Consider the following 18,583-nt stretch of genomic DNA (forward strand, 5'->3'; position numbering starts at 1 on the left):
CAAAAATCTGAGTCAAGCTGTAGAATTAATGAAAGCAATTTCCATATAAATTAAATGATCCATTTTGTTTCAATCTAAACTTTTCTGAATTTCCTAAACCAAACAAAAAAGCCCAATACTTGCTCAGGTCTAAAGATTTTACTGTGTCATGTTATATCAACAGAAGAAACAAAGGAGCTGAGAGACAGAAAAAAACAGAAATAGAATAATGTGTATTATAACGTTCATGATATTACTTGATTGAAGTAAGCTATGTCAGTAAGTCTGTTTGTGTTATTTAGTGTGCATTCAGTTAGTTGGTTTTCTACCTACAGAATTCTCAAGTTCATTAGACTTTCCCAAGGCCTTAAAATGGAATAATAACAAGTATTTCAACCACTGATATAACTGATGTGTATTTCTTCAGGTAAAAAAAAAAAATAAAATAAAATAAAATAAAATAAAATATGGATTACTTTTTTCTCTAGCAAAAATGGAAAGAAAACCAGGCATTTTCCCATGCTAAACATTTACATTCTCATTACTGTGAGTAACAGCCTACATAGGGTAACACTCAGAAGCATTAGAAATAAGCCTCAGAATCACAGAACCATTTGCCTTTGGCTTAATTAGTTTCTTCTGTAAGAATTTGATTGCGTTTTCTTCACAGAAGAATGTCTTTCTGAATTTTGTTGCTGCCTGGTATTAATATTCAAATTCAACAAACCCCCTTGAGCGAAGCAGAATGACTCCATTTATTTTACCACGTGCAGCCACCAAGTGTATATTTTCAGCAAGCCAGGAAAAGAATGGCTAACTATTTACAAAAGAAGCAGAGAAGAATGTTATAATAACATTACCAGAGAATAGCATTAACATTTAAGGCAAACTTAAGATAAACATGTTACAGCAGAAACTCTGGGTGAAATGATTTGCCCTTTTGTTTTATGTGTTTATTCATTTGGAACAGCTGCAGTCCAAGCTACATACTCAGGTGCACTCCCGAATCATGTAAATCAATAATGCTATGGCAATATGTTCTAAGCTGTGGATCATGAGGCCACAGTATGTGTAACACAAAAATGCATGAGATTTCACAAATCAGAGGGAGTTTCCTTCCCATAAGCTGCCACACAACGCCATACTCTTGTCCTTGACATGTAATTTGACATATTTGATCTACTTTTTATACAAACAATGGGATTTGCAGCACTATTCTCAGCCTGAAAAAATAATTTGAGTGGGGATTTACTTCATACAGAACATGGTCATGAAAATCTGCACCATTTTTTGTCAACCATGCTGTAGCTTCTTCCATGACATAAAAATCAGTTTGCTGCAACTTCAAGTTCTTTCCCAGATCTTACATTATAAAGGAAACATTAAACAGCCAAACATAGAAATTTAACATGCACTAAACATGTCATTGTCCTCGTTTCTACCAAATCTCACTGCCATTTGATTTTCGTAAATGGTATTTTATTCTGAAATATATAATTTTACTTTCAATAAAAACTTCTCACTAATTGCAGTTTTATCTCCAGAATTAAAGTCTTCAGCATGTCTCCCCCAGGAATTAGCACATTCAGTTCCTGACTGTATGCATGTCACTGATATATTAGCAACTGTTCCCTTGCCCTTACAAAGAGACAAAAAGATGTCAACAGTAAATACCAGTCTTTCTCAAACTTAACTGCTTCTCATTCAAAAGAACTTGATACAGAGCATCATGACACAGTCCAGAAAAAGGAAAAATTGTGAGTTCATCCAAGAATGCATAAGCAAATAATAACTTTGTGCCCTTCTACTAGGCAATATCAAAACCCAGAATTTTCCAGCTGACAGAAGAAAGGAGAAAATCTAAGAAAATTGAACTCTCAACTATGTCTCACAACATGAAGTTGTTATAACAAAATATCATCAAAACATAATTCAAGACTGATTGGATCTAATTTTTTGAATGTACGGCACTGAGTCAGGAAAAATCTGTCATTAAATGGTTGGCAGCCCACAGCATACACAATGAATTATACCAACGCTTCAGTGCATTTGCTAAGAGCTTCCACTGAAAAATCTTTTGGAACAATTTTACTCAAGAATATGAATTACAAGTTTAATCCACAAAATAACATCAAAAAATGGAAGCCAAAATCCTGTGACATTATGCAGACAAACTGGCAGGTCTCCATGAAATGTGCGGACTGCTGCTGTCCATAAACACCTAGGCCTTCAGCTGTCATTGCAAGCTTTGGTGGTGAAGAAAAAGAGCAAAAAGTCCTAATGAGTTACACTATGACTTTCAAGGCACAGATGCTAGACAGATATTTATGCATTATCAACTTGTCCAGTGCCACCTCCAGAAATAAAATACTGCATGAATTCGGAACAGTTTCTCTCGAAGTAGAAGGATGAAAAACTGCCATCTTTGTCATTTAGAAAACCTAATATCTACTCATATTCAGAAATGTTTGATATCTAGGATATCTGAAGGAAGTCTCAGCTTATTAGTTATTGAACTGCAATCCTTCTAATTTGTTCAGCTAAATTCATTCATCAAATACAAGTTATAATCTGACATTAAAGCTACTGCAATAAACCTGGAAGTAATTTTAGGACTCTTTATCTCTTGAAACACAAGCATAACAGAAACCATTCAATAAATCTGTTGCTGTTATCACAATTTTCCACTGAAGATTGAACTGAATCTTGGACTACATTCAGGAATTCAACAGTGTGAAGACAAGCCCTATGACTCACAGAATCACAGAATGGCCAGGGTTGGAAGAGTCCTCAAGGATCACAAATCTCCACCCCTCTGCTACATGCAGGTCCACCAACCTTCCATTCATTACTAGACCAGGCTGCTCAGGGTCCCATCCAATGTGGCCTTGAATACCTCAGGGACAGGACATCCACAACCTCTCTAGGCAGCCTGTTCCAGCACCTCACCACTCTCTCTGTAAAGAACTTCCCCCTGACATCCAATCTAAATCTTCCCTGCCTCAACATAAAAACATTTCCCCTTTTCCTGAAGCAGAGTTATATTTCTCAATATCTGGAAAGGGAAAAGTAATGCAAGAACTTGCAAATAAATTTTCTTTTAACACCTGATCTCTTAATTTTTAAATGTATCATCATAAAAGGAAAGCCATTTTCCAGATCCTTTTGTGACCAATATCTTAAAGAAATAAATATCACTACAGTTTCATATCTTACAGAAGTAGCCATTGTACATGGTCATTATTCATCAGAATTATGTGTTTCACCTTCTGAATGAACTGACAAATAATGTCCTACTACAGAAACTTCAACAAAGAGCCATTCACATTCAAAAGGACTACTACATTCCATCATTTTAAGCAAGGCCCTTATTTCACCTCTTCCGGAAAGCTGTCTTTTACAGAATCTTTAGCTCGTATTACATCTTCCCCTAAAGCAGGATGAACATGATTTTTGTAAACAGTGAAAAGGAGTTACTACTTTCAGAAGGTTAAACAATAACAGTAATACACAACTTTGTCTTTTTTATCAGGAGGCAAGACACAGTAACCACTGGCAGCGGTTTGGTAATGTTGGAATCACTGAAGTTGGAAGGAACTTCAGCAGGGTTCTAGACCAAGATGATGATCAAAGCAGGATCAAATTCTGATCAAGTTGCTCAAAAAGGGAAATTTCGTAATGAAACAGTTTAATCTACTTGTGCACTATAAGTGCTATTATATAATTAGTACACTTGATGATTATTTCAAAGAATCACTGCAATGTAAAATTCAGGTTAATTTTGAACTGCTCATTCCAGATCAAGACATTTTGGAATTGCTCCTAAATTTAGTGTTAGTTCTGAATTCCCAGGGCTCTTAATATTTACATCGTAAATGTTACTTATTCTCAAAAAGAATAAAATCAGGTAACAATGATTTATCTAAATCTAATAAATATTACTTATTTATATGATTTTTATGTATTTATAATCACACACAATCTAGCATGACAGTTATAAATAATAACTAAATAAATAATAAAACTAAAAAAGATTAAGAGGAGTTTCATATTATAGTTGAACTATACGCCAGATTTATTCAGACAAATTGCACTGAAAACTCTGTGACAAATGTTTCCTATTGACTGGTCATCACCAACTGTTTAGAGACAGTCAAGAGGAGCCATTACGTAAAGTAACTTAAGAGGAATTTAGACCACATGACTCAGATTCTTCATGCCTCCTGAACTGTATAATGGTAAGAGCATTAAACAAGATCCATTTAAGTGAACAATATATTTTCTTTTTGTCATGTAAAAGTAACTATACCAATCTGCTTTCATAGTTAAGCAGCAAGAAATCTGAAGCATACATTTAAAATCACTGAATACTTGGATAAAAGATAAGGGAACAAAAAAATTAGGAAATATCTTGAATTGCCCAAAAGCAAAATTTGCTTATCATCACTTCCGTCTTGTCAAATAAGAGGCAAGACCAAATGATATTTTCAGAATGCCATTCTATCATTTGTTTTAAAATATATATATATGCATTTACAGGCTATTTGTATAAAGATTCACAGTATTTTCAAAAGCACCCATAAAATGAACTCAAGGTAGCATTCAATTTAAATATGGCAGACATATCTTTTTTATTGCTATAATTGTGCTTTTTAACTTATGAATTTGATGAGGACAGTATGGATGTATTAATTATTTTAACTTTTTTTCTTTCATGGAAGAAATATGACTTACTGTGAATTTCTTGTTGCAGTTATTTAAGGTTGTCTTTCTTTGACATGAGTACTGTGATACTTTGCTTGCAGTAAATGATGACACTTCCGATTCAGGTCTTTTCAGAGTAGGATATTGCTCTGCTTGTTCCTAATACGAAAATAGACAAATAGCTTAAAATGACAAAATAAATACATTAAATGAGCCTGAAATATATAGCTGTTAATGCAGCTAGAGAATAATAATGCTCTTACATCTTCCTAGGAAAAACTTCTAGTATCATATATGCTCCACTGATATTAAAAGTTTATAAAAGTTCTTCATTTTCACTTCTTTATAAAAGTTCTTCATTTTCCGTGGTAAGTTCTTGCAGAGAGTTTTCAATGGCACTGCCATTTCTTGCAGTAAAATTTAAAAGCTACAAGAGTTTAAAAGTAGATAAGGTTGAAAGAAAAGGTGTATTTTTCCAGAAAATACTAGATTTGATACAAAATCAGGGAGGTTACTCAGAGAAGAAAAAGAATGTAGACAATTCACTTTTTGATCTGTATCTAAATTAAGTAGTTGTCAAAAAGATATATTGACCCAACTCAGACATTATTTTCAGGTGTTCATCTGAACAAAGGATAGGTGCCAGCTGTGAAATCTTCCTTGAGGGGGTTTTTAACCACTAGGCCAACACGTTCATTCTCTTTTCCCCTAATTTTGTTTCGTACAAAATGGACCAGTATCAACAAAAAGTCAACAATCCACCTCAGGAGACTCTGTAGCAAGGTGCAAAAGGAATTCCACTGAAACGCAGAATATTCAGAGTCACATCCCCACTGGCAAAAGAAAGTCCTCACTGTTCAAGAGTCCTGATCTGTTAGCAACTGGAAAAAGAAAACCTGGCAGCAGCTTTTCCAATACTTTACGTGACCAGTATTTTGATTGCTTTGCTATCAGAGGAAGTACTCAAATCTCAAATATTTTGAAAACTCCCAAAGTGTTCTCAGCACTTTCATGGGTTTTTTGCTATTTGTCATTTTGTCTAAAGAGATTTGGCAGATTGTCAGATATATATTGTGCTTTATTATCCAAAAACCACAGGGAAATTGTTTAATGAAAAAAAATTCACATAGATGCACTGAGAAAATTTTTGACCCAGCAACTGAATGATGACCCCTTTCTTCCCATTGACAAAAGAAATGCAGGCATAAAGATAATATCTATGCTAGGCAAACCTTTAAATACGCGCATATACTCTCCACACACACACAGATATTTTCATGCTAAATTGTCCTTGCATTTGATTCAGAGCAGTTAAATAATAATATTCACACACACACAAGAGGTACATGCTTGTGCAGTTGATGGAGTGCTGAATTAAATGGCAGTTTTCTTAGTATATACTGAAAAGAAGGAAATTATATGTAAGACCAAGACGGGTTTCAGTCAGAATCAACAACTCTACTCATCCACTCCTGTACACCTTCATGAATTATACTTTACAATTGATTATAAGTCATATAAACTATGATTGATTATAGCCAATATACTGTTTGAAATGACAGCACCAGATGAAAAGACTGAACAGCATTTTACTGAATAGAATATATAATTAGCTGTTACTCTCATTAAGACCTAGACACACTAGCTAAGAAAAATAGGCCTACATGTAGCATTACCTAGGTAATATTAATTGAGGATTGAAAAATGAATACAGTAACTAAGTATTTAAGAGGGCGGTAGACTGGCATGAATATTCTGCACCTGCCCTAGCAAAGATATCCAAGCATTTTTCTTGGATGTCATCCAGCAGTAACTATGTTTCTAAATAGCAGGACATAGTTATATAGACAATAGAAGAAACTCAGGCTAGAAATCAGCAGAAAAAAATGTCTAGCAAACTGTAATTACTATAATGTAATTCTTAAGAAATATTATGATGCCTGTATGATAACCACAGAGATGATCTCCTATCATCAGGAAACAAGAAGTATATTGCTTATTGGTGGGAAGAACAGATGGGAGAATACAATTTGTACAGATTATGGGACAGTCCTAAAATTTAGCCCAGGGGAAACTATAGCGTAGTACAAGCAATCTTGGAAACTCACATTGCCTCAAAATAATTGGTAGTATCATGTGTATGAAAAAAATACAAGCATTAAAAAATCATTTTTAGTTTTTTCAAATATTTCCATTATACTAAAGAGAAAATTACAAAGGGACAGCTGCTGAAAAACATCCAAACAGGTAGACAGCCTGCTTGCTAAATGCAGTTATCATTTACACCCCATGTCCATGCTTCTGTAACTGTGGACACAGTCACACTGGCATACCCGCACAGTGACATTTCCCACATGGCAGAGGAAAGAAAGTCAGAATTAATTTTTTACAGCAGAGAGGCTTTGGTGCAAAATGAATCTTATAGAGGATGTCTTGACAAAGAACAAAGCAAATTTAAAAACAAACAAACAAACCACAAAACAATTGAAATATAATAGAAATAACAAAGAGGGAAAATGCAGCAGCAGTGAATAAGTTGTGCAGATATTACAGGCTGCATCAGACCACATTATTCAAGAGCCAGCAACTTTGTGAAGTCCAGACAGCATTGATCAAATAATAAAGTCTGCTGATATCCCACATTTTATGAAGAGAAGGCAGCTAGTTGGTAAGTTTTTTTTATTTTCTGGGAAACTCAAACTTGTCAGTATGAAGGATTTCTTCTATTAGTTACAGCCTCTTCTCTTTCACAGGGCAATAGAGTGAGACACTCAGGAAAATGTTAAATGTGAGTTACCTGACACATGTTGCAGCAAAGGATGAAAATATGTGGTACCTTCTCCTAATATATGGGGAGATCCTTTGTTTAAGGAAATAAATCTGTTTGCCTTTCAAACAAAATGAAAGAAAAAAAAAAAAAGAAAGAAAGAAAGAAAAGGAGAAAAAAAGGATCTGAAGAGAGAAAAAACAAACTTGCAGGTTCTTAGTGCGGAAAAGGCAGAGACAGTCTAGCACAGAACAGATCCTGAGGTTGGTGTGGGTGCCCCTGTGGGTTTGATTTTTTGTTTTGTTTTGTTTGATTTTTTAGCAGTCTGAAAGCTTCCCTCTAACTCTTCCTTTTCCATAACTCAGGAAGCATCAGTACTTTCTAATACTAGGATGTCCTCACAAAGCCTTTGTTTCTCCTCTCAGGTTATTGACCAGAATATCCACCTACTTGCAGTGGATTTTACACTTCAAAAAATGCAGCTCTTTGCTCAGTGGGAGAAAGACATTTCTCAACTAAAGAAATATTTTTATTTCTCTTTGAAGCAGATGGGCAGACACCACACCATGGGGCCTGAAAAATTACGTGGTGGCTATTGACTATAAAAGTCAACTGTTACTGAATGGACCACCAAAGATTCAGACCGACCAGCCTACCTTTGGTCACCCAGCCTTTTATACTATATAAATCATTTTAACACCAGAGCATCACTCCAATCATTCACAATCAGAGAAAGGTGTACTGTAATGACAATTGTAATTAATATATTAGTTAATGATCTGTAACACTGACTTCATTCCCCCTGTTTTGCATAGAGAAGGACATTTCTTCTCTGCAGTGCGTTAAAACAAGTGTCCTGAAGAAAAAAATACCTTCCAAATAGGCTACTACAAAATCTGATAGATAAAATCTCATTGCAACTGATATTAATGGAAATTTTTACCTCCAACTTACCTGTAATGAAATTTCATCCCACACATTCATTTACTGCAATCCATTTCTTTACTTAAAAACGTTCATGATAGTCTGAATTAAAGGTTTGTTAATTTACTTCCATTTCACATTGTACTAGGCTGACACAATGGACCAAATTTGTATTCAGTGAAAATCCAATTAAGTTAAATTATGCACAAGCTTAGCCTGGTACTTAAAAAGAAAATTAAACTTTACTTCAGTCCTTTCATCTTAAAGCAGAAAAACAGTATTGAAAATATTTTTAAATTTGCTGAAATTCTAGAATCTTTTCAATTCCTTCCTTGATTGCTTTACAAAGTTATTTATTACTTGACAGCCACTGTATAATTAAGACTGGTTTTAAAGTTCACGTTACAGCTGTCATTGGCTTGCTTACTGCACTGTACATTTATCAGCATTAAATCTTAAAGTTTTAATAAAAATAAAAGCTTGCACTCTCAGAGCCAAAATATAACCAATAGTCTGCTCTAGAAGTATTTCAAAAGGACATTTTTATATAAAAGCAAATCTCTCATTTATTTAAATTAAAAAAGAAGCAGTAGCAGCATTAGGATAATTTGAGACATTCTGGAGAAAGACAAAGGGAAAAGGTTATTTGAAAAGGGAAAAGGATATTTTCTGAGAAACCTGAATCCATTGGTTTTTAAGAAGGCGTTTTAGATTACTTTTAAATCCTGATGTAAAACATCCAACAGAATTCACAATATTCTGCTTAGGATTTGTTTCTTGTTTTGAGACATTTTTCACATTCCCAGTATTTGTATTTTTATGAACTGTTTTTCTATGAAATTATATAGGGTTCTTTTTGTGGGTTTTCTCCTGTTTTGTGGTAATTACCTGAGTATATTCTCCCTTCAGCAGATTCACAGGAAATACTGCAAATATACTGCAAGAGTACTTAATTGGAAGTGTTGCAAATATAAACATGTATTCTGTCATGGAATTATGCTGCATCTGAGAGCAACAGCTCCACCTGATGTATTCTTCATTTTTGAAGTGTCATTAAACAGTAACTCTTAAGTGGAAGACACTGAGGAATAGTTTCTGGCAATTAAAACTGACTGAAGAATTATTTAGAAGACACATTTTTTATTGGCGAAAGGTGATGTTTATAAATCATATTTCATATTTTAAAAATTAGGATGAGGAAGAAAAAAGTGGGATGTTGTTTCTTAATATTCAAGCATCCTATGCCTAACAAGAAGATATACACCGCATGTGCTTCTGTGGTTGTAGCATTCACAAGCATTCCCATTATTATTTTGCAACAGGGTCATCATTCACATAGAGACAAATTGAGGCCCTCTAAAATCAGCAAGAATTCTTCACTTCAGAGAGGGTTAGATCAGACTTGTAACTCTTCTGATGCGTAAATTAATTTCTTTTCCAGTCCACATCCATTGGTGTGCAACTTAAGTTCTTGTTAAGACAGTGGAAGGCACACATCCTGGCATATCACAAGGCCTATTTCATGGCCCAGTGGCACCTGATATTGTCACACTGTGCAGAATTCATGGGCATCCCTGGACACAGTTGTTATTTACAGTCTGCACTAGGGATATTGTATATCACCACTTCATACTATTTTCCAGTTTGGAAAATTAGAACACAATTTTGTCAGAAATAGATCAGTGTAAAATGCATTGTCATTCAATGCTGCAAGGTCAAACACTACCAAATAATCAGCCTCAGATTTGCAATAACCTCCAAATTGCAGCTCAAATTGACAGATAACGCAAGATAATGATACCTTAATTTTTTAATCACGGTTTTACTCTATGGAGCCAATAGTTTAATATGTACGCCTGCAAACTGCTGCAGCCCTCATAGGTCCCTAAATAATCACAGTTACCTGATCATTTCAAAAAAACAAAGGTTTTCATGTTTTTGTACCATTTTGAATATGCAAAGTGTTCTACCAGGAAGCCATTAAAATACATTCATCTCAGAGGGACTTCTACTGTGATGTTAAAGTATTTGTGGAAATATCAAAAGCACCACAATAAAGCACAAACTTCATTGATGGATATTTCCCTTTTAATATCACCCTTATTGCAGGAACAACGGATATCATTTCAGTTCGTAATATGTGACAGCAAGTAACTCAGCATTACCAGACACTGAGATTTGGTTGTTGGAAATGGTATGGCAGGTCTTCCTCTTAATTTGTTAAAGCAGTGTCATTGAAATAACTGTATGAAAAAAATGTATTTAAATTCTAAAATTGCACTGCAATAGAATTGTGGATGTGTATATGTTAAATAAATAAATCACAGTCATTCACTTTGAACAACACTGCATTCATATTACATTCACACCCATCTTACCACAAGGCGATACTTCATTTCCAAATCAACCGGTCTTCCCATTTCCATGCAGGCTGTGAGCCAGGAAACATCCAGTATTTCAAATCTGGAGCTGTCACCCACAGCCTGTCCCTTCAGCCAGTCCAGCACCTCTGGGTAAGAGTTATTCTCAGCCACAATATGAGTGACAGAGTCACTGTCAAGAAATACAGAAAAAGTAGTTTTCTTCCTGAATCCAGCTACAGAAATGCTATTTCCATATTTACCTACCATGCATTTCCTGAAAATTGCTGTATACATTTTATGTTAGGATGTGGAAAGCAGATGCATTTTTATATCACAATATGTCTATTCCAGTTACTGAGTCTGCTTTGAGGAAAGACTTTATCCTGACAACTCATGTAAGTGCAGCATTTTCTTTCTTTAGGCATTTCTGTAAGATACCATCTTATTACACGTCTTTTTGCAACTCTGAAAATATTTGGCTTGCACAAGCATTATTATAATGAAAAAACTTTACAGTACCTGACAACCTCCCTCTCTAGATTTCCAAACAATGGAGGAAAGCTTTACACAGTATTGAAAAGGCTGTTAACAATTATTCTTTAAAGCTTTGCAGCTGGTAATATTTCTTTGAAAGTTATCTTTTATGTACTTGCATTAAGCTCTTTACACGTAACTGAGATAAATCTTACAAATTATGTGCTCACTCTTCTTTGTTACTAAGATGTCAGTCTTTTACAAATTTGATATCCTAGTTTTGTATGAAATTTTCAGTTTGAATTATTATTCAATAAATTACAAAGCAGTTATGTGAACACTGATTAAAAATACAGTGCCACAAAGATTTTTACACTAAGTTTATTTTGATGGTTCAGGGTATCTTCAGAAAGAATGCCATCATATTTCATGATGAAGATGACACCTGCAGAACTCCATATCTGCCTGCAAAGTCCATTCTATGGACAGCTGCATCCACATACAGGAGTTTTCAAAGAGACCTGGAGCCCAACTCTCATGGACCTGATGGATTGCTTTGCAGTCTTTCCATACCACCTGGAAGTTAAGCCACCAGCCACACCAAGAAGACGGAACACCACTGCAGAGATGGCTGTTGAGTATGGTCTTGCACTACAGTTACATCACCTGTGCTAACTGCTAGAGACAGGTTGCCTGCAGAACTTTTCCAAACAAAATACATTCTGGAAATCAACAAAATATCCTAGTCTGTCCCAGTGACCCCACGTCACACCAATAGTCACTAATTTGATTAAATCTCTAGCCACAGCTATAGAGCAAACCACAAAAGTGTTACCATATAACTCTTCCAGTGTAAAGATAAAGAATTTGTTGACTATGCTATGCTTTAGAAATTAGAAAAGTGTCATGGTATAGCAAAATCACTCTCTTCTGCCCAATATATTTTAATCTGAAAGACAGCAAATCTAGGTTACGTTACTCTCTATTAAATGATTTTTTTATTATTTAACCCTACTTAGTTCTACGTTACTTAAACTGTGATATCTTTACTTGAGCAAAAAAAAAAAAAAATTCAGTTAGAGACATAAAACTTCTGCTTCCTGTGGTTTATTTCATTTTGTATAAAATATTCATATGTAATGTATTTGTACCAAGCTACAGATCTGGGAACTTTGCCATCACTATGCTTGCAGCAGCTGTTTAGCTGAGGCACACCAGTTTCCTCTGGTACCTGTACAGCTATGCTTTCTTCTTGGCACAGAATGTAAAAAATTTAGCATTTCCTCTTGCATTTCTAAATACAAAAAAATCAACAGTTAAATATTTGTTTTATCTATTAGCAGCTAAGTTGAAATTAAACACAGCACCTGAGTTGCATGCAATTTACAGGAAGTCTTAAACACTAGCAATAAATAACTCTGTCAAAGCAGCCCAGATAAACCCTCTACTCAGGCTTCAGATTGTTAATGCGTGATTTAGAATAGACCAGTTCATTTTATTTCTTGAAAATTCAATTAATTTTCTATCAGAACTAATCACCTGTTTCTGATCAATACCAAATAGCAACTTGCTTCACAAATAATATCTTCCTTCCTCAGTCTTTCAAACTTGATGAGACTGAAAAATCTGCGGAAATGATTTTTTATAGGAAAGACCTAGGTGCATACTACATGCAAACAGATGCAGAGATATGATCAATACTTTCATTTCAGCTTTTCAGAAAGACTACATAATTATGTAGGTTTCAGAAAACTACATAACAATTAACTCGCACTCATGAAAAGCAGTATTTGGAGGAAGGCTTCCTTCAAAACGAGTAGGGCTTATTTAAGCCTCACCATATAAATCTGCCACTGGATTATATCTTCACACTGGAATGCAACAGTATGGAAACAACCTATAGAGTTTCATTCCTAGGCCTTTCCTCAGTACTCCCCCAAACTGTACTAAAGCAACCAGTAACCACAAATCTCATAGGAAGGTTTTACTCGGAAGAAAATCGGATTATAGAATACTGGAGATGCTGTGAGGAAATGCCCCTACAAAACCTGTGTTTTTCATCCCACGTATTTGTTTTTCATTTCAGGAACTGGACATTAAATTTATAATAAAGATAACCTGACCTCAAGGGGCAAATAAATAGTGGCTTAGGTCAGGTAGAGACATTATTCATTATTTGCTTGAACTTATACAAATGCACAGAAACAAGTCTCATGAGAAACATTCACATGCTCAAACTTTACATTTTTTTTTTTTATTTTCCACATGAGAAACAGTAGACTGATAAGGGCAAACATGTTAGGATTGGCAGCCCTGAGAAAATTTGGAAGCATTAATTTTTGAGGTAAAACCAAAAATTTTTGCTAGTGTGTCCTGCTAACTCTCTATCCAGCAGGTAGCAAAAATGAATCATGCTTTACTAATATATATCGAAAATTGAAGCATTATTAGAGTGGGAAGAGCAAAGTGCATCCACAAAATATATAGGCAAAAACTTCAACTACAGTCATTTGAATTAATGCATTTACTGCACTGAAATGTTCCAAGCAGCATCACTAATGCTATCTCTAGGAATATAAACATTTTCCTACCTTAGCTCACTCTCTACTCTGAAACCTTTGCTTCTTGCCAGCTCCATCAAAAACGTCCTTCTGGTCATCCCCATCTTCCTCTGCACAATGAAAATGACAAGCTTATTGAATTTTATTTCATAATTACATGAAAGTTTTGGGGAATGCATTCCCTTCTGCCTCTTCCTCTGGGAAGCTATGGTTGGAGGTCTGATCCTCTCCATGGTGCAAGGTAGAAGTGTTTTCACTTTGATAAAAGGAAACTAACTAGCTTTCTGCCAGGCAGCAGCTGTATCTGAGGTTGCCACCCATTGAAGTAATTTTACTTTGTTTCCCCTTTGAAATAAAAAACAAATGCTACATAAGCATAAACATTACCAACTACTGTCTAAGACAACTTGCACAGAAGTGTTCCAGAGAGGTAGAAAATACAGTTTAATTCCTTCAAACAGACATTTTTTGGATGAAGCTTTCACAGACTAATATCAATTATGGTAAATTATGATTTAAAATAACCAGCAATATCTTCTGCTGGTTTAATTGCACAATTTCATTAGTTCTTCTTTCAATGTTTTTCCAAGCCTTACTTTTCCAAACTTCAGGGAACACTGGCTTTCAATATATTAATAAATTCTTCCTATCATTTCTTATGAGCCATGTCTTAGAAAAATACATCCTAATAACAGTATACAAATATGTTTTAGAATGCAAGTCTGTTCAGTTGTCATACCTATGCAATTAAGTCTTTGATTTAAAAAAAAAAAAAAAAAATAGTCTTCTAGGAGAGTAAACTTAACTTTTGAAGCAAAATAAAATAAATTGTTGCTTTAAAAATAAGATAATTGAAGAGAAAAAGAAAACATCAGAGGTAAGTTTAAATATAGCTTTGGCACACACTGCTGCCAATGCTTTCTACTACCTGATCCGGAATGTATTGCTATCTGCATCAGGTACAGTAGAGGAAATTAATTCCTGCTTTTAAGCACCCAGTGACTCCCTAAGTACAGAGGAGATCATGGAGGCTATGTACCATCCTGTTCTGGAGCACACAGTACTGGTCATCAGAAAACTTCACTAAAATTTATTGCAGACATGCTCCATCAAGTTGGATCCATTTAGATATGACCCTGAATTTCCAACAGCACAAAGTGAGTGCAAACAACCAAGTTTACTATATGTGCATCTATTTCAGCACAAATACTGCTTCAGTGGCAAATAGCCCCATTTCTACGTCAAGTTACATTTTTATTTTTAGTGTAGCAGAGAATTTAGTTTTTGCCAGTCCTTCAGAATTTGTCAGAAATGTTATATCTTGCAATTCTTATTGCTCATGTTCAGGAGAGGAAACAAGGTGAAAAACCCTGCCTGAGTCAGATCTATCAACTTTATTTTCAGTCATTTTATCATGGATGGATATAAAACCTGAGTTGTGGAAAAATGACTCAAAACCTGTTTCCTGCAATTATGGTCACAAGTTTAAAATCAAAATATAAAAGGTATTACTGACATTTTCCCAGCCCTATAGTTCATACTGTTTCAACTGTATTACCACTGATATAAAGAAACTAACCATCAAAAATTAATACAGAGCTTTCATCTGAGGTCTTCCTGAGGCCATAAAAAAACATATACGTAGTTCTGTACATAGACTAGATTCCATTCATTTCTCTCATTGCCTAAGGATAACCCAGAAGCCAAAACATCTTTCCTCTTTCTGGTTCATAACATTAAGATAGTCAAAATAAATCATTTCAAAGTTATTTTTAAATTATGTGAGATATTTTCATAGGAACTAGAAAATGAACAAGATGACTTTAAGAGGCTTAAGCAAAAGAATAGTGGCAGGGAAATAAATTAGTATTGATGGATTTGGCATTAAGGTTTAACAATCTGTTGTGGTTGTTCCACGTGTGTTTTCTAGACAACTGATCAACCATTGAACACTGGCCATTTCCCATCTACATTAGTAAAATAGTTTATCTTGAGCCCTGCAAGGAATAACGTATTTGAGAACAGATTCTTTACATATGTTAAACAAAGTCTTACTTTATGTTATAATTAATTCAGTGCTCTCAAACATGCAAATTAATTTTCCCCAGTGTAACATCAAGATGCTCATTGCCAGTAAAACCCTTCTGGCATGAAAAACATAAGTTATTATTCCTTTGTGTTACCCTTATAACTCTTGAGTTGGATTTTCAAGGATATTTAGGTGCAAAAAAGATGCAAATGGAGGCCTACTGAGATTTTCAAAATCAAAGTCAGGTATCTGGCTCCTTTGGAAATCAATTTCTGTCTTTGAACCTAATGCAAAAAGGTCTTCTTTGTCTAATAAGTACAGCATAATGTCATGGAAATGTCTCTGTCAGTGATGCAATTTTATTAAGCACACCTTCTAAAATTAACAGCATTTCCATATCCCAGCTGAGCAAATAATCTGCTCTTCTACAACCTTGCATTACAATATTTTTTAACACAGAAAGTAGAACAGACTTTTGGGAAGGAGCAAATACAGCAGAGAAAAAAAGTGAGTCTGTTGTTTATTATACAGCATTCTCCTGCCTGAATCAGGGCACCACACAGAACACTTCACATTTGGGATCAACAGCCTAAAGGCACAAGCAACACCTCACCCTCACTGTACATGATCAGTGGCCTAAAACCACAGCACCTTTCTCTAGCTCACTGCAGCTCTTCCAAACTCCTGACCTTTATGGTGGCTCAAGTCCCTGAAGGGAAATCTAGAGCATGTTTCTCCGTTCAGATGTTGTTGCTGCAGATCAGTGTTGTGAACTATCAAAGACACAGATTAAGAAAGAGATATTTCAGTGTGAAGCAGCAGCCAGTCAAGCAGCCCACAGACAGTGACTGTTGCAGGGCTGGGCCTGAGCCTTCAGCGATGATCCAACTCCAAAGGGAGTTCCTTGAGGGGAAAAAAGCAGCTTCTGGGAAGCACAGTTCAGCTGCTCTCAATGTATGTAATCATACAGGCTTTCACTGCACCTTCCAGATTTCTGTCAGATAATCTTTCATTGCCCTACTTATATGAACTGCACTATAAATATTTTAGAAAATGTTACTTACCTATTTTATATAGTTTTCCTGTGAAGAGTCAGAAGTGGTGGCAGGTGCTTTTAATGCAGCACTGCAGGGCACCAACCTTCGGGAAAGCATCTCTTAAGTACCATCAATAAAAACCAGATAAGTGATTGCATACCTTTCTGGTTTTTGATTTAACGTTAGTTTAATACAGCCTCACACAGTTGTTTCACAGATTCACTTCTCCTTAACTTTCTTTAGAATCATTGTTAATGATTCTAACACAGCAGTCTGACAAAATGGTCTGACATGAAAGTGCATATGAAGTAAAGGTGTGTCACTTAATTCCTCTACATGGAAAAAAATTGCACCTGCTGGCATATTTTGAAGTATATCTGCTTGGGGGATTCACATCAAAAACTGCAAACACTGTAATACGTCCAGGTGAGCAAGAAGTCTGGGAAACTAATGATAGGATGCTTTGAGTGTGATTACTTGGCTGTATCATAGTATTTGGCATGAAAAATAGAGCAGGCTTAAGGGAGGACATGAAATCTTGAAGTCACTGCCATCAAAAGTATAAAATTTCTGATACACATGGTCAGAATAGCTACTGATCTCCTCTTTTTCTCCCTGTACTGGGGATGAAAAACTGAATAAAAAGAATGAATTTAGTGAGATATCTCAGAAATTGCCCATGTAGAAATAATACTAAGAACTGACAGCTTTTTTAACTGATTCTATGCACAGCTGTTTATAGGAAGGGTTTGCCCCTGTAAGCCCTTTCTGAGAAAAACAGGAAAAAGTGACATTAAGTGATAAACAATAAAGCACAGGAATAGGGTACCCCCTTGCAACATGGAAAAAGTAATTGGTGACAAACATTGGCATGAGTTACTTTCTACTCATGCCTGTAATTCCTGGAAGCAATTCCACTTTGCCTTCAGTCTCTCCCTTCAGCAGCAGACAATTGAAATCTTTGATTACTCTACTAATGGTAGCTGCTGCTCCTTGCTGCGATTGTTATTGGACTACCCTCTGATTTTTGTGCTGGTGCATCAGTAGTTTTCTTTATGTTGTGCTCTCATGAGAGCTTTGTGAACCTCTCAGCAATAAAGAGACATATCTGTGTAATCCCACTCACATACACGTTCAGGCAAGCCCTTAAACTGGTACACACCACTGCCAAACACAGTTTACAAGGGTAGAGGTTTTCTGGTTTGGATTGTGAGGTTTTTTGTTTTTGTTTTTTTGAACTCAGTCTTTTCTGAGAATTAACAGACATAAAAACTTTAGGAGATCAGGTGTCACACAAATGGTGTTGCATGGCCTGTACTTGAAATAAAAAGGTTATTTTTCTTTCTTGGTGATGACTAAATAATGCTCCTGGACATTTCATGAACTTTTTACATAAAAAGGTAATACTATAAATGCAAAAACTCTTATCTTATGAGCTCATTTCTTTCTCAGCTCCTTTAGCACCATGCTACTGAGAAGGTGGCCATTTTGGCCACGCATCCTCCTTTAATTCATTGCTACAATAATTTCCAGTTTGTACAAGACATCTTGCAGAACACGGCAAATAATGGCAGTGCTATTTATACTACAAAATATGTAAACAGCAGTATGAGTGAGATTTATAACTTCTACACTTACAGATAGTAAAGCATGATGCATCTAATAAAGAGAGATGCTCCTCAGCCAAAACAAAACTTATTTCCAGTATTATTTCTATTTCCAGTTTTCTACAATGCTTTTAACTA

The 18,583-nt window shown here is 35.3% G+C and overlaps 1 protein-coding gene across 1 annotated transcript in view; it reads right to left on the minus strand.

Annotated features, from left to right (window-relative positions):
* Positions 1 to 14,005, minus strand: part of DNTT (DNA nucleotidylexotransferase) — an 81,558-nt gene extending 67,553 nt beyond the window's left edge. Inside the window, exons 1-3 of the mRNA XM_042818531.1 lie at positions 13,803 to 14,005; positions 10,753 to 10,927; positions 4,714 to 4,842 (exon numbers count right to left, since the gene is read on the minus strand). Of these exons, the coding sequence (XP_042674465.1) occupies positions 4,714 to 4,842; positions 10,753 to 10,927; positions 13,803 to 14,005 (507 nt within the window). The remainder of the gene's footprint in view (positions 1 to 4,713; positions 4,843 to 10,752; positions 10,928 to 13,802) is intronic.
* Positions 14,006 to 18,583: the final 4,578 nt, after the last annotated feature.

The sequence above is a fragment of the Centrocercus urophasianus genome, unplaced genomic scaffold, assembly GCF_019232065.1.
Source record: "Centrocercus urophasianus isolate 14NV4802_14NV808 unplaced genomic scaffold, USGS_Curo_1.0 seq_17, whole genome shotgun sequence".
In the NCBI taxonomy this organism is placed as follows: domain Eukaryota; kingdom Metazoa; phylum Chordata; class Aves; order Galliformes; family Phasianidae; genus Centrocercus; species Centrocercus urophasianus.